At 42.2% G+C, this 15,149-nt stretch overlaps 2 protein-coding genes across 2 annotated transcripts; one reads left to right on the top strand and one right to left on the bottom strand.

Moving 5' to 3' along the window:
* Nucleotides 1-3,081: 3,081 nt before the first annotated feature.
* Nucleotides 3,082-10,685, top strand: cilp (cartilage intermediate layer protein, nucleotide pyrophosphohydrolase). The gene is made up of 9 exons (XM_053420746.1): nt 3,082-3,169; nt 4,054-4,218; nt 5,113-5,166; nt 5,318-5,587; nt 5,674-5,853; nt 5,970-6,275; nt 6,374-6,482; nt 6,593-6,741; nt 6,880-10,685. The coding sequence occupies exons 2-9, from the start codon at nt 4,149-4,151 to the stop codon at nt 9,237-9,239; spliced, it is 3,498 nt and encodes a 1,165-aa protein (XP_053276721.1). The 5' UTR covers nt 3,082-3,169; nt 4,054-4,148; the 3' UTR covers nt 9,240-10,685.
* Nucleotides 9,562-14,288, bottom strand: eif3jb (eukaryotic translation initiation factor 3, subunit Jb). The gene is made up of 8 exons (XM_053420759.1): nt 14,167-14,288; nt 13,926-14,014; nt 12,305-12,356; nt 12,093-12,199; nt 11,910-12,006; nt 11,310-11,483; nt 11,128-11,201; nt 9,562-10,771 (listed from the first exon to the last, which is right to left on the bottom strand). The coding sequence occupies exons 1-8, from the start codon at nt 14,177-14,179 to the stop codon at nt 10,643-10,645; spliced, it is 735 nt and encodes a 244-aa protein (XP_053276734.1). The 5' UTR covers nt 14,180-14,288; the 3' UTR covers nt 9,562-10,642.
* Nucleotides 14,289-15,149: the final 861 nt, after the last annotated feature.

The following is a 15,149-nucleotide window of genomic DNA, read 5'->3' as shown; positions in this document are numbered from 1 at the left end:
CTAATTAAAATCCTCCATTCCATAAAAAGTCCAGCTTGACGGAGCTGCACAGATTTTGCCCAACATGATTTATCTGTGTGGAATCCGGTAACAGGCTGTTGTTTGGCAGAACATACAACTGTGTCTTCTCCTGTTGCCAAGAGACCAAACTTTGTGTATTTGTGTTTGTGTGTCCAGCCTCGCCTCATCCTCGCTTCTTTCATATCCTTCCTTCTCTAACTCTTTTCCACATCATTACCCGCAACCGCTGTCGTCCCCTTTTTTTACAAAGTCATTTGACGACCTGGAACATGTCATAAAGTTGTCCTCACTGAACGTCTTGTAAAAGTTGGAAAAAGACATCATTACAGAAAGCTACTGACATCAGGAGTCCGTGCACTGTATACAGGCTGGTGGGGATATCATTATCTGTTTGGTAAATGTTAGATATATTTAAGCCATTTGAGCTTTTCTCCTAAGATTAGATAATATATTATAAGATGAGATAAGATAAAATAAGATCAACTTTATTAATCTCGAAGTAAACTCTTGACGGTGCCTAATTGAATTAATAACAGAAATAAAATTACACGAGACAGTAAACTAATACTAAACTTAAGTGCCAATAGAAAGCATAACAATGATCATAGGAGGAAGTAATATGGAAGTAATATTACACATGACATTGGACATAATATGATGCTACACGTAGTAATATTGCACATGAATAGCTTTTAATTTCACAAAGAATTCACTTGGAATAGAACATAAGTCAATTTGACTGAGGATGTTAAAAGCTGCTGTTAGTTTAGTTTGAGCCAAGACGTCTGAACCAAAGTCTGTGAAACTCAAATGAAATCATTTATTGTCTCATGTCTGACAGACCAACATGTAGTATTGTTTTGATTTTTTCTTTCTCCTGGTTTCTGTTTCCTCACCTCTGCTGAGTAAAAAAAAACAATAATTGGTGGGAGACAAACATGAAGGGAGGTTGTTGAATGTGACTGACTCGTCTTCTGACCCTGTTCCTGCTCAGGTTGCCTCCTCCCAGTCATAGGGAGCATCTACCCATTACGAGGACATTTTAAGGTGTGCAGCCACCGATTGACCTCGATTCAAAGCTGAGTTTCCCGCTGAGAAAAAGTCATTTGTCCTCTCACCTCGTCTGAGACCTTTAAGACGTCTGGAAGGACGGAGGTGCTGCAGCAGGTTCTAATCCTCCCTCCTGGGTGTTTCAGTTGACCTCATCGTGCCTTGTAATTGACACGATGAGGTCAACTGCTGAATTTTGTGTGGAAAAATAACAGATACTGAGGATTACAGGATCTCTAACAGACATGGCCAGTACACATGTATCCTGAGAATCTGCCAGACGTCTTCAGATTCTTTCTCTTCGCACCAAATTCCCGACACTCATAGATATTAGAAACCTGTGTGCAGCATTTTTTAACATCAGGATCCGGGAGTTGTTCCCTGGGAAAACCAAGAAAATGTTGAAAAGTTAAAATCTTGCATTGTTAAAGGATGTAGAACTAAATTCGTGCATCTGGCCCCTGATTTGGATCAGAAGGTTCTTCTGTGACCCAACCTTCCACCAAGTTTCAATGTTTTTGTGCAATCTTGCTCACAAACAAACAAACAAGAGAACAAAATAAATGGACAGCGTGAAAACAGCCTCCTCTGCAGAGGTAAAGAAAGATGTTGAGATAAACTCTGAGAATCATCACTTCTTTGACAATAATATCCTGGTTTAAATGTAATAACAGAGATTGGTTCAAAATAATTTAAAATTCCACTTTTTTAACAATTGTGTTTGCTATTTATGTCCAAACAACCTTGTCTTTTTGTCAAATTGTTTTGATCTAATCCCATGTGGTTTCATTGTGTGTGTGCACTATGGAGATGCTCTGAAATGAATTACTTGGCTCTGCAATCAATGCTTTACAGATTCTTTCAGCTCATTGTTTTGGTTTGTCCAGCCTGAGACTTGACTGTTTGGGTTCAATATTTGTCACTTTATCCGGCTGCTTTCAGTAAAGAAGCAAGAAGTAAAGCAGCTGTAAAAACAAGCAGGCAAAGTCAGCAACTTGCTGATGACCATAGTGATGGTTTCAGCTTTTAGAACCAGAAGAGCCACATACTTCACTGAGGAGGGAGCAAAAGAAAAAGTAGCCAAAGAAGATTACATTTACATTTACGAGGCCAGAAATACACAGTTAAAGTTGATTATGTTGCTCTGCATTTGTATGAGTGACCCTATGGTCCCAGTGAAACAAGATTCAGCTTATTGCCCCTTTTACCTAATTTTCATTATTTTTAAGTCAAAGTTACACCGACATGAGTTTCTGTTTGAAATAATACAATCTACTCAACGATCTGCCTGTGTCAAATTTACATTGTGTGATTGCAGATCTAAAATGAAAAGGCCTCTAGTCAAACAGTCATGTAACTGTAACTGGACTGTTTGCATTGTGTAACATGATGCAGATGCGTAGCTGCACATGATGTATAAAACAGCAGCAGCCTGGACTTCTATTTAAAAACCGCATCACATTCAGTTTGAATGTTTTCAAATATTTTCTCCATTTGGATAAATCGCTCCTGCAGATAGTTTTTTACTGGATGCCACAAATGTCAACATGAATAAAAAAAATCATAAATGAAAGAATTACTGTAAATGTCCACTGACTCCTGTGCTTCAAGTCTCATTGGTGCTCAAAGGGGGTTTATCCAACCCACATTAGAAAGCTAATGTGCAGTATTAGGATCTCATACTGATCTCGTTGTGATTGTTCTGCACAGTTGTGAAACAGAAACATTCAGGCTGAGGAGACAAATGCCCTGTTAGACTCAATCAGCATTGATCTTGAACACGGGGGGGTCGATTTATTAACACCACGCATTTGTTAGCCAGCACCCCCCCTCCCGACTGTCCCTCTTTCATACGTAGCACTATTTAATAAACCATTGCGTGTCACGAGCGTACAATGGAGGTGATAAATTGTATGGATAATAGTGTAATCAAAAGACACCTTGGCTCACTGCCGAGAGGGGAGGTGGGAGAGGCAGGGGCGCTGGAGGCACAGACGTATAAAAGAGACAGTGAAGGAGTGTGTTGGACCAGAGTGAGAGAAGAGAGCAGGAAGAGGGGAGACAAAAAAGAAAATAACAGGATATTGAGCTCAAGAAGGTAAGGGGAAAAAAAAAGATTAGCAAAAAGTTTGTCTTGGCTCAACTGTACTTTTTATATTGGCAGAAAATATCCTGGTCTTAATGCAGCTGATGGGTCTTTTATGTACAACTAAGAGCATCAGTAAAAAATGCTATGTTACAGTTTATTCTCATTTGAGTGTCTTTTATTTCAATATTGTCATTTGTAATTGGAATCATTGTCAACCTAATTAAACACTCTATTCTAACGCATGTGGCTCCTCCTGATCAAAGATAATGTTTTAATTATTTCATAAATATATATATATCAATATTTTCAGTGACAAATGATTTTGTGGTGAAAATAATTGCCAGTGTACAAATGCAAACGGTGAGTACGTGTGTTTGTGTGTATGTGTGCGTGTGTGTGTTTGTGAGTGTGTGTGTGTGTGTGTGTGTGTGTGTATCTTTGTGTGTGTGTGTGTGTGTGTGTGTATGTTTGTGTATGTTTGTGTGTGTGTGTTTGTGAGTGTGTGTGTATCTTTGTGTGTGTGTGTGTGTGTGTGTGTGTGTGTGTGTATGCGTGGGTGTTTGGATTGTGTTGCCAGTGTTTCGTCAGTGGATGCAGAAATGTTTGAGCGCTCCCCTGACAGATGCTGATGGATAACCCAGATGTGTAATCTGAGTGGGGGACTCTGTCCAGCCATGTTTTTTCACCCTAAAACAGAAAAGACAAAAAAAGCATGGAATGATTCCTTAAACACCGATTTTTCATTTGTTCTATTGTTTTATTCACTTTATTCAAGTTTAACGCAAACTCAATTGAAGTATTTCTTTTCGTTTAACTTCCTCATATCCAAGTGTTTTCATTTGTTTCTGTTGTTTCCTCACATTCATCTGATCCTGATCTTCTCTTCCCAACAGGGGTCTCTGTTCGTGGACTCAGTCTCTTTTGAGCTCCTGGTGTGAAACGCACAAACCTGAGTTGAAAGTTCAAAGGTCAGAGGTGACGACGGAGGATGAAAATGTCACTGAAGCCTCTTCTGCTCATCTGGGGAATCACTGCAGCCACTGTTGTGTCTGCTCAAGGTGGGTCTCTCACAAAGTCGCTGATATGTCAGTGGCAACTCAGCCTCACTGGAAAACCCATTTTAAATAACAGTGAGATGGGGACATGTTTACACAACAAAACACAAAGTTGCGCTTTGCAACACAATGAGACAGTAGACAAGGTAATAACACAGACTAACAAAAAATCTACAGAGAAATATTTATAGGTCCAGGGTGTAAGATTTAGGTGAAGGGATCTATTGGCAGATATTGAATGTAAAATAAACCCAGTTATGTTTTCACTAGTGTTTTTTCTAAATTCTATGAATGAGCCGTTTATATCAAAATCAAAATCAGGAATGGGTCCTCTCCATGTAGGCTGCCATGTTTTTTACAGAATTCATAACTGCACAAACTAAAGCCCTTATGAGTTTGAAGGCTACCACAGGTTCTCTTTCATGTTTGGAAGGGGAGGTTGAGGTGTGGGGGGATTCAGGTGCAATATGAAACTTCACCACTAGATGTCATTAAATTATATACACTGAACCTTTACCCCAGTAACGTCAAATGAAAATGTTTATGTGCACATGTTTACATTTTCTTAAATACTTATCTATATGTATGCACAGTATACGCAATATTAACATTAGGTATCAGATATTGAAACATTTCAGATTCATAAAACAAATTTTGTTCACTAGAAGTTAAATTGAATTTGTCTTTAACATGTCTCACCCATCACACGCTACTTGACCTAAAGTAAATACCAAGAACTACATGTCAGACAGAGTGGCTGCCTTAGGTCTAATATCTGCAATTGGCAGACTCTAAATGATGAGCAACATTTGAAGTACTAACTGAAACACGTGTATGAATGCATGACACAAATAAGGCATTCAATCAGGATTTTAAATCTTGATTTGTCTATTGCAGAATCATGGAGAAAGGACAACAGGGAGTCTGGTCCTGCTGTCTACCAATCTGAGGGTAACGGTTGTTCTAGATTTCTAAACAAATTATATATTTAAAAGAGTACAAGGCCTTTTTATTGGTTTAGTCACTTTCCTGTCTCTAAATATACTGAACTCAGTAAGTATGAGCTGCTACTCAGAGCAATATTCATTTCTTCACTCTTTAGAAAACTACGAGTGGACCACATGGTTCAACGTTGATCACCCTGGAGGTCGTGGAGACTACGAGCAGCTGGAGGCCATTCGCTTCTATTACCGTGCAAGAGTGTGTGAGAAGCCACGGGCAATTGAGGCCAGAACCACTGAATGGGTCTCAGCCCGTGACACTGGGGAGACGGTCCATGCAGACCCGACGGTGGGCTTCTGGTGCCTCAACGAGGAGCAAGGTCCCGAACGCAACTGCTCTAACTATGCAGTCCGCTTCCTCTGTCCTAAAGGTTTGTTCTTGAAGCCCCTTTAAGATTCATTCAAATATCAAAATCTGGGCACGTTTGAAGATTATTTTTACTCAATTTTCCAACAGTTATCAGTGTGAACACTCAGGGAACCTGGGGCCCCTGGTCAGACTGGAGCCCATGCCCCGCCTCCTGTGGTGAAGTAAGGGTCCAGCTACGCTCCAGAAACTGCCGGTCTCACTCTGTGCCTTGCATTGGCCTTAAAGTCGAAGAGAAAATATGCAATGGACCTGAGTGCCCAAAGACAGGTGATGTGTCATCATTAAGCTGAAGAAATTATCCTGCAATCTGATTCTTGAACAAGCAGAACTACATTGGATCTGTGACGCACTAATGTTTGTGTTTGTTTTGTTCTACTGCTTAGATTGTTCCCTGCAGTGTGTGGTGGGGAAGGTGAACGCTGAGTGTGACGCATGCATGTGTGAAGAGCACATCCTGTTGGGCTCAGTACGTGGGGCTGGGGGTCTCATCGCTGAAGGAGCTACGATCCTTCGCAATGGAAAGCTCCTCACCCTGACTGACCACAACGGACATTTCCGCATCCCCGGCGTCTGCCCTGACGGCAACACCACGCTGTCGGTCAGCCTGCAGGGTCACGTCGCCCATGACATCGTTGTGCCCTACAGCTCTGAACGCACTTCTGTCCTCAGTATCCAGCTGAAGAGAATAGGTAAAATCCATGGCCGCGGATTACAGTTCACATCACCTGCTACAGCTGTATCAGATTAACACATGAACAATAATTTGATTTCATCTCCAATTTGTCAGAGAAACTTCATGTGTTGAGCAAACCCGACAGCAAGGTCAGGAGGCAGGGACAAACTGCTGCCTTCTGCTGCAAGGTGGAGGGAACACCACAGCCAGACAAGTACCAATGGTATGATTTGACATATTTGTCGCTGATCAACTGTAGACTCCCTCAGATATAAGATATATTTCATGCCTTTGCTTCTGCTGTCTGTCTTTGCTTGTGTGTGACACAAACAGGTTCCATAACGACAGTCTCCTGGAGAGGCAGACTGGGAGCACCTTGGTCCTAAAGGATCTGCATCTGGAGCAGACTGGGGAGTACTACTGCCGAGCAAGTGGTCCATCTGGTGCTATCAAGACCAAACCAGCTACACTCAAGGTCCTAGGTGTGTTGCAAATAAATAAATAATCATAATAAATATACAATAATGTGGAATAAATACTTTATCAATGAATATACTGTATTTTTGATAGCAGTAGGATCGAACCAAATCCCAGTTTTTGTTTCTGTATCTCAAACACAGGTCGAAATGAGCACTCATGTAACCCCAAGCCTCAATCCCACCTCATCCGTCTTCCACATGACTGCTACCAAAACAGCACAGAGTCATTATATTACGATGTGGGCAAGTGCCCTTCAAGTACATGTTCTGGGAAGCTGGACAATGGCATCAGATGCAAAGACAAAGTGGCTTACTGCTGTGGGGTGGAAAACATGGAGAAGAGGCAGATTACATGCCAAGGCTACCAACTCCCCACCATGGTGGTGACTGAGTGTAGCTGCCAGAAATGTGTGGAAACCAAGTCTATTGTGCACGGTCGGGCCATTGCAGCAGATAATGGTGAGCCAATGAGGTTTGGCCATATCTTTATGAATGGAGTCAGAATCAGTCGCACGGGCTACAAAGGTACCTTCTCCATCCAGGTCTCTCCAGACACAGAGAGGCTAGTCCTGACTTTTGTGGACAACATGCAGAAATTTGTCAACAGCACAAAGGTACTTCCATTTAACACCAAGGGAGGGGCTGTTTACCATGAGATCAAACTTCTTAGAAAGAAAGCCCCTGTCACCATCAGCTCAATAGAAACCAACACTTTGGAGCTTGGGGAGGCAGAGGGCCAAGAGGCAATGGTTCAGATCCAGATTCCACCCAATTCCTTTTACAAGGAGAATGGTGAAGCCTTCACGGGTAATGTGAAAGCTAGTATAACATTTCTCGACCCAAGAGACGTCTCCACAGCTGCTGTAGCTCAAAGTGATCTCAATTTTGTAGGAAGTGAAGGAGATACCTTACCTCTAAGAACCTATGGTATGTTCTCAGTGGACTTCAGGGGTGAGGAAAACAATGAGCCCCTGAATGCGGGTGAGGTGAAAGTTTTCCTCGATTCGGCTCAGGTGAAGATGTCTGAGCACCTGAACACCATGAAGCTGTGGTCACTGAACCCTGATACCGGCCTGTGGGAGGAGGAGGGAAGTCTTCAGGTGGAGAAGAAAAGAAGAGGCAAAAGGGAGGAGAGGACATTTTTGATTGGTAACATGGAGATCAGAGAGAGACGGCTGTTCAACCTGGATGTCCCAGAGAATCGCAGGTGTTACGTGAAGGTGAGGGCCTTCCGCAGTGATCGCTTCATGACCAGTGAGCAGGTGGAGGGAGTTGTGGTGAGTCTCATAAACATGGAGCCGACAGCTGGCTACTCCTCAAACCCACGTGCCTGGGGACGATTCGATAGTGTAATCACTGGCTCGAACGGTGCCTGTCTTCCTGCCTTCTGTGATGAACAAAAAGCTGATGCATACTCTGCTTATGTCATGGCCAACCTTGGAGGGGAGGAGCTGGAGGCTGTCCCTTCTGCTCCCAAACTCAATCCCAACCTTATTGGAGTGCCCCAGCCGTACCTGGATAAACTGAACTACAGGCGGACCGACCACGAAGACCCACGAATTAAGAAAACAGCTTTCAGCATCAACGTGGCAAAACCCAGTCCCAACGCAGCCGAGGAAGGCAACGGACCAGTGTACCAATTTGAGAAATTGAAAGACTGTGAGGAAGCTCCTTTCAGTGCAGCACACTTCCGTTTCTCAAGAGTGGAGGGAGACCGCTATGATTACAACACTGTGCCATTCAATGAAGACGACCCAATGAGCTGGACTGAGGACTACCTGAGCTGGTGGCCCAAGCCCATGGAATACCGGGCCTGTTATGTTAAGGTTAAAATCACCAGTCCACATGAGATCAATGTGAGGTCCCGCAACATGGGTGGCACCCATCCCAAGACAGTGGGCCAGCTGTATGGCCTCCGCGACACTCGCAGCATCCGCGACATGGACCAGAACACTGTCTCAGCTGTGTGCTTGGAGTTCAAGTGCAGCGGGATGCTGTACGATCAGGAACGTGTCGACCGAACCCTGGTGAAAGTGATCCCACAAGGAAGCTGTAAGAGAGACCTTGTCAACCCAATGCTTCAGGAGTATCTGGTCAACCATCTGCCCCTTGCCGTCAACAACGACACCAATGAGTTCACTATGCTGGCGCCTCTTGACCCTCTGGGCCATAACTATGGAATTTATACAGTGACAGACCAGGATCCCCGCACAGCTAAAGAGATCGCACTTGGACGCTGCTTCGATGGCACCTCCGATGGCACGTCTCGCGTCATGAAGAGCAATGAGGGTGTGGCGCTGTCTTTCACCTGCGGAGATCGGGAGGCGACACACCAGAATGCTTTCCAGTCCTCGCAGAGCTCTCAGGGTCAGACAGTGACAAGTGTGGTGAGAGGCGACGGCAGGCAGAACCGGCGCCGGCAGAGAGCCAATGCACCTCGCAGCAGTCGTAGACGTAGCACCAGAAACCCCACAGGAAAACGTGCAGAGGCCAAAATCTGAACACTGAAGGTCAACATGGAGCCCAAATGATTACCTCCAACAGATGGACAGTGTGAACCTTCTGCTTTGATACATTTTTATATTGGCTTGTATTTTTTTCCCCACGTAACTAAACAAATAGGCCTCGATATCTTGCAGCTTCTTCCCCAGACTGTTCTACATTATTTTACTTAGATTTTCAACTGTACTGTGGTAAATATTTACTTGAAACTGTAAATAGAGTATTTATTACATGTGCCTTATAAACAGCCATCAGTGAGCTGTTGTGTTAATACATGTAAGATTCTTGCAGTAAGGTTATAAACAAAGACAGAAAAACAACTTGTCCTTTTGACCAGTGGTTTATTAAATTAGATGCTTATAAAACACTGCAGATGGTGTATTTCCGTTATTATCATTGTCATGATCATAATCCAATTGTCCATGTAACATTGAAACTGGTCAACTGTTAGAAAAGAACAGGAGAAATATGCCCGTTTCAACTAACTAGCCCATATGAAGACATGGTGGGGTGAAGCCCATAAGCCCCCGCTCCTCATCACACTTGATACAAGCCTGCAGAAGCAATGATTAGGAGACCAGTTGTAGAAAGTGAATCCACTTGCCTGATCTATACTTTTTCTGCATTAGTATAAATCAAATTAGTAAATTGCTCTTGTCATGCACGAAAAATACCTATGCTCAAAATTGTAAAGGATATTCCAGAGATGTATCAAGAGAATGGCTGTGAAGTTTTAAAGTCACATTTATTATACTTGTTGATCCCTTTTATCTTACAATGAATGTCACGTGCTCTGTAAAATTACAACTATTACTTACATGTTGCATCGGTCTCAGAATCACCCACAATGCAACCTTTCCGGAGATAAAGATGTAGTATGTACTAAATAATTGTTCTGCATTTGGCAACCAAAGTTATAGATACTATATACTTTCCTGTAAGAGACCCATCCACAGGTAAGTGAGACCTATAATATATACATGACATTCTGGTTTAGGAATTTGCATAGAACCTTGTGTTTCTATGTCAGTAGACTGCAATACTGTATCTGCCATTTTGACAGGGGCAACATTCAATCATAAAATGAGCCCTGCAAAACTCAGACAAAAGCAGTTACTATGTATTCTTCGTTGTTGAAGCTGGGTCACCCAACAGATACTTAATTATTATCAGTGTGTGAGTTGAGGCTGAATGAGACGGAGAAAAGGCAATTCCATATGTATGAACATAAAGAGTTGGTGAGACTGGGTGCTCTCTGGTATAGTCCCTCTGGTCATTGAAGCAAGATGAATGGGGCAACACATAGTTCAGATTTTCCAGGATGGCACTGGAAAGCATGAAAAGGTACAGCTGCGTTTCGGAGGGTGGGGAGAAGGAAAGGGCAGTAGTGATGGAGCCAGTGTCACATAAAGTCCTCGTAGTCTTGGGCGTAGCCACCATCAAATGATGCATAGTCAAGGTCGTCTCTCAGCTGTGCTTTCAAACCGCCTCCAGCTACCACCCCCTTCTTCTTCTTCTTTCCTTTGTTTTGCTGCAACGGCACAAAAAAACCCACTTTTAAAAACATATAAAAGATGAATTATTAAAGATTTGCATCAAAAAGCTTTTTTAGTTTGATCTGAGAATTTAAGGATGAACAATTCAAAGAACGAAATTATTCATGTGTATTCAGCTGCTAAACTTACATGTTACTTGTTTCACTTGAATGAATAAATACTTTATAGCACTGTTGATTTAAATTCATTACCTAAATCACATGATTGTTTAAGAATAAACTTGATGAGCACACATCAAGTGACATTGCAAGGTGAACAGCACCCCCTACTGAATATGAACAGATCTAAATTTATGTGCGAGAAAACACAAGAGTTTTTTGCATCATCTTACTTTTTCTTGTTTCAGCTTTTCACTAAGTAGAGCTGACAGGGAATTACTGACTTTCTTCATGTCATCTACTTCCACTGTAAGAAGAAGCAGAAAAATAAGTATTAGACGAACCTGCTTTATAAGAAATCGTGTTAATAATCAACAATGTTCAATGAAATCTAGTGATGAGAAGGTGAACTTACATGAAATACAGAGTTCCCGAAACAGTGAATCCAAGAAACTTGAATAATGCACAGATTTTTCAAATTGGGATATTTTTTCTTTCAACAATTTTTCAAACTCGGAGAAGTCTTCTTTGGAAGATGGACACATGGCATCGATCCCAGTGACACTGTTCGAAGTGCTGCTGCCGATACCTGCACAAAAATATAAGACATTAAAAGATAGTTCAATATTTCTTTAGAGGGCACATAAACACACATTTCTCAAAGAACTCAGTTTGTTATATTTACACTTGGCTCATGGGATAGTTTTTTTTTTACCATTAGGTCATGTCTGAAAACTGCTATACTTCTCACACACTTGATTTATGACAACATTTCAAAACAGGCCTTTCTACTTTATTGTCTGGAACAATTGTAATGAAAACTGTCAGATGTTTTTTCAAAACACTTAGCATTATTCTGTATACATTAATTATAAAAAAAACTTATATTTACAGTGTAAATTTTATGTTCAATTATTATTTTGTAATAAATAATAAAACTCACAACCATTATAATGGTTTAAACATGGAGGAGGGCAGATTATGTTTTGTTTATCCTGATCAGTGATCGTCTTACCAAAAGCATCTTTTGCTAGCTCCAAGTCTGCAGCTTCTTGTAATTTCTGCACTCTTAACTTCTCTTCGAGTTGTTCTTCGGAAGTAAGCTCTGCTTGCTGTAATGACAAATGCCACAAAGTCAACATTAAAAGCGAGGGGACTACTATTTTATACAGACATTTTTTAATGAAATGGTCCTTACTTTATCCTCCAGCTCTTTCTCCAGCTGCTCCTGTTGTTTCTTCTTTAACCGATTTTCTTTCTCTTTGATTTTCTCACTCAACTTTTTCTTTTCAGAAACTTTTGTCTCTGAAAATAGAAATACACAAAGTTAAATTTGCTGAAGGCATGTAATTAAGCCATTGATTTAAATACAATAAATACGATTTTAACAGGTTAAAATTAAATAGATACCTGCTTTTTTCGCCTCTGCATTTTTCTCCTCTTCCTCATCATCCCAGTTGTCCTAGAAATAAAAAGAAGGTGGCATAATTGTTGTTGATAATGATTCTACACAGGCAATTTGTGTAAAAGCATGATGTCAAATAAAAGCATCACAAGTTTATACAATAATCATTTGGATCAGTATAGCTGCAATTTGAAAATTGTACTACATATTTTGATATTACAAAAATATGTACAGATCAATGAATTTCTACAGCTACGATTATTTCTGATTGATAGATTTAAATGAATCATTTAACAGGGTATAATGACTGATTGGTTTTGGATTTTTTAATGAGTAGCTTAATATAAACCTTCCATATGATGAGATACATTATTATTGGAAAACATCAGTGTGAGAATCGAATCTTATCTGACAAACTGAATACTTGACAAACTAAATGGTAAAATGGACAAAACTCTACAACACAGATACACATAATCCAATGAGCTAACACAAGAAAGCTATTGTATTTTGGAACAGGTTCTAATTACAGCAATAACTCCACACAATCCACTTCAGGGTTACTAACTCATTTTATTTGAACAATTGGCTGTGATCGCTCCTGGTAAGCCACGAGCATCACATCCTGCCAGCTTAATAAAACCAGCTGTGGCTCGGGGACACGAAATCATCAGTTTCTTTATTTCTGCCTCCATATGGGACTGAACCCCCGAACAATTGAAGAGGCCTCTCCCAGCACTTTCCCTGGGTCAGTTCTCGGAGGTTTCTGGACAGCGACCGTGTCCACACTCAGCTAAAAACAACCTGTAACTTCTCCACCAGGTGAACAGCTGTCTCCCGTCACACTCGCGTGGTAAAAAGGGGGAAACTTCCAGGCCTCGTTCTTGGATCGGTTGAGTCATCAAACCCAGATGAGGATTTCATCTGATTGCGGCATGAGTCGGTTAGCGAGCTAAAGCCCCCTCATGGTAAAATGGAACTACAGCTGTGGGACAGCACTCAAAATGTCGATCTCATATAAACCAACTAAATGCAGGCAACTGGGAAATAACCAGTAACATTCATTAAATAGACCGAACCAATAAAGTTACTTACGCTGTCGTCGAGGTTGAAGCTAATTTTGCGCGATAGCTAACGGGAGCTAGTGGGTTTGCTAGCTCAGTGGCCCGGGAGGAGGTTAGCTTTAAGATAGCTTATCTTAATTTAGCCCGGCTGTCAAATGAGCTACATCGCCGGCTGTCAGCTTTAGAATACAAAAATGACGATCAGGAATCTTTTAAAAACCAAACCGCTTTGCCGGTAGACTAACACATCGTGGTACATGTTGCCTTTGAGCGCTAAAAACCGAGTGATAGCCCCCGTCGGCTTAGCTGGAGTAAGTACAGGCTGCCCGCTGGAGCCACATGAGTTAGCCTAGCTAGCTAGTTAGCGCGGAGCTAACCCAGGCTCGGGGGTTGACAGGCAGCCACAGACCGCGGTGAAGCATGGCACCAGAGCCAGGGCGGCAGAGCTCGGACCCGCCGTTAGCTCCACACCCACCGGACCGGTTAACTACGCTCTGGCCGTTCACCGGAGTCCGACCCCCGCTCGGACCGTGTGTGTGTGTTGTTCGCCACGTTAGCTCACCTTAACATCTTCCTCTTCGTCTTCGCCTTCCCATTTGTCCACCACTACCGCCTTTTGGTTCTGCTCCTCCGGCTCGAAGGTGTCAGCGTCTGTAAGAACGACAAAAGGAGATTGGTTAGAACGATCCACATCTACCGAGAGACTTCGACAATAACTCGGTGTCAGGCGGTTAAAAAACTGAGGAGACGGGGCGATAGCGGCCGATGGACCGCTAGCTATCATCTCTAACTTAGTTTCTCACCCCAGTCCGCCATGTCGGCTGTGTTGCTTGTGTTTGCAGTGAGGGCAAGCTCAAGTCGTGGCAGCAGTAGCTCGTCGAGGCACTTCCGGTGTCATTAGAAACTGCCACTGATATGTTAAAGCTGCTGCCTGTGATATCACATGGTTTGGCCTCTGCCTCTGTTTGGCCTCTGCCTTTTGTTTACACACTGTCAGGCGGCAGCTGTCACTGCAAATCGCGTCAACCGCCTTTATAAACCAGTGGCAGCTTCTGTTGCCACCGGAAGTGCCTCTACGAGCTGGCGCTGCCTCCACTTGAGCTTGCCGTCTCTCTGTGTTTGACAGACTGTCGGTGGAGTCAGTGCTGCAGCCCGCTGGCCACGTTCAGGAACAGCTCACACGTGCTGGACGTTACTGTGGGTTTATCTAATGTCCTCAGTGCCCCGGTCTCCTGCCAGTAACAGGAGCCCGAGCAGCCACCACCGCTTCTCCATTTCACCACATTTGATCAGGCCTGGTGTCAGAAACAGAATCACTTTATTACGAAAAGGTTTATTACTTATTGTCGCTCTCAGAATATATATTTAGAGATGAATAATACACCATTTATTTATTAACAGGGAGGAGGCCAATGTTTGCCTTTTAATGTTTGCCTTTTACAAGTAAAAATGGCAGAAAACTGTCTCAATATTCAAGATTCCAACTTTACTCTATGGATATAGCTAGATAGCTAGATAGATAGATAGATAGATAGATAGATAGTCATTATTAGACAATAAAGTTTTGAATCTTGAATAATAATGTACTGTCACTGGTGTATGACACACAAAGTGGCAGTGGGAATACAATGTGTTTTAAGCAGCGCCTCTGTGCACAGGGAACTCTGACTTCGCTCTGATGGCATCATCTTCATAAAGTCATATAACATAGTTAATAGAAGTTGTGCAAGGAAAGAGCAGAAACAAAAATACTACATATTTAAATAATTTAAGTAATAGTTCTTAT

This window comes from Pleuronectes platessa, chromosome 1 (genome assembly GCF_947347685.1).
Source record: "Pleuronectes platessa chromosome 1, fPlePla1.1, whole genome shotgun sequence".
Classification (NCBI taxonomy): Eukaryota; Metazoa; Chordata; class Actinopteri; order Pleuronectiformes; family Pleuronectidae; genus Pleuronectes; species Pleuronectes platessa.
The sequence above is the reverse complement of the archived record's forward strand: the minus strand, read 5'-3'. Positions and strand labels throughout refer to the sequence as shown.

Bases quoted from the DNA above. Each gene is read 5' to 3' on its own strand.
- cilp (XM_053420746.1), top strand. From the start codon at position 4,149: ATGAAAATGTCACTGAAGCCTCTTCTGCTCATCTGGGGAATCACTGCA. The intron at 4,219-5,112 runs GTGGGTCTCTCA...TGTCTATTGCAG, and splicing joins CACTGTTGTGTCTGCTCAAG to AATCATGGAGAAAGGACAAC. The intron at 6,742-6,879 runs GTGTGTTGCAAA...TCTCAAACACAG, and splicing joins AGCTACACTCAAGGTCCTAG to GTCGAAATGAGCACTCATGT.
- eif3jb (XM_053420759.1), bottom strand. The intron at 12,357-13,925 runs GTGAGCTAACGT...TTTTATTTCTAG, and splicing joins ACGAAGAGGAAGATGTTAAG to GACAACTGGGATGATGAGGA. The intron at 10,772-11,127 runs GTAAGATGATGC...GTGCCGTTGCAG, and splicing joins AAAAGCTGAAACAAGAAAAA to CAAAACAAAGGAAAGAAGAA.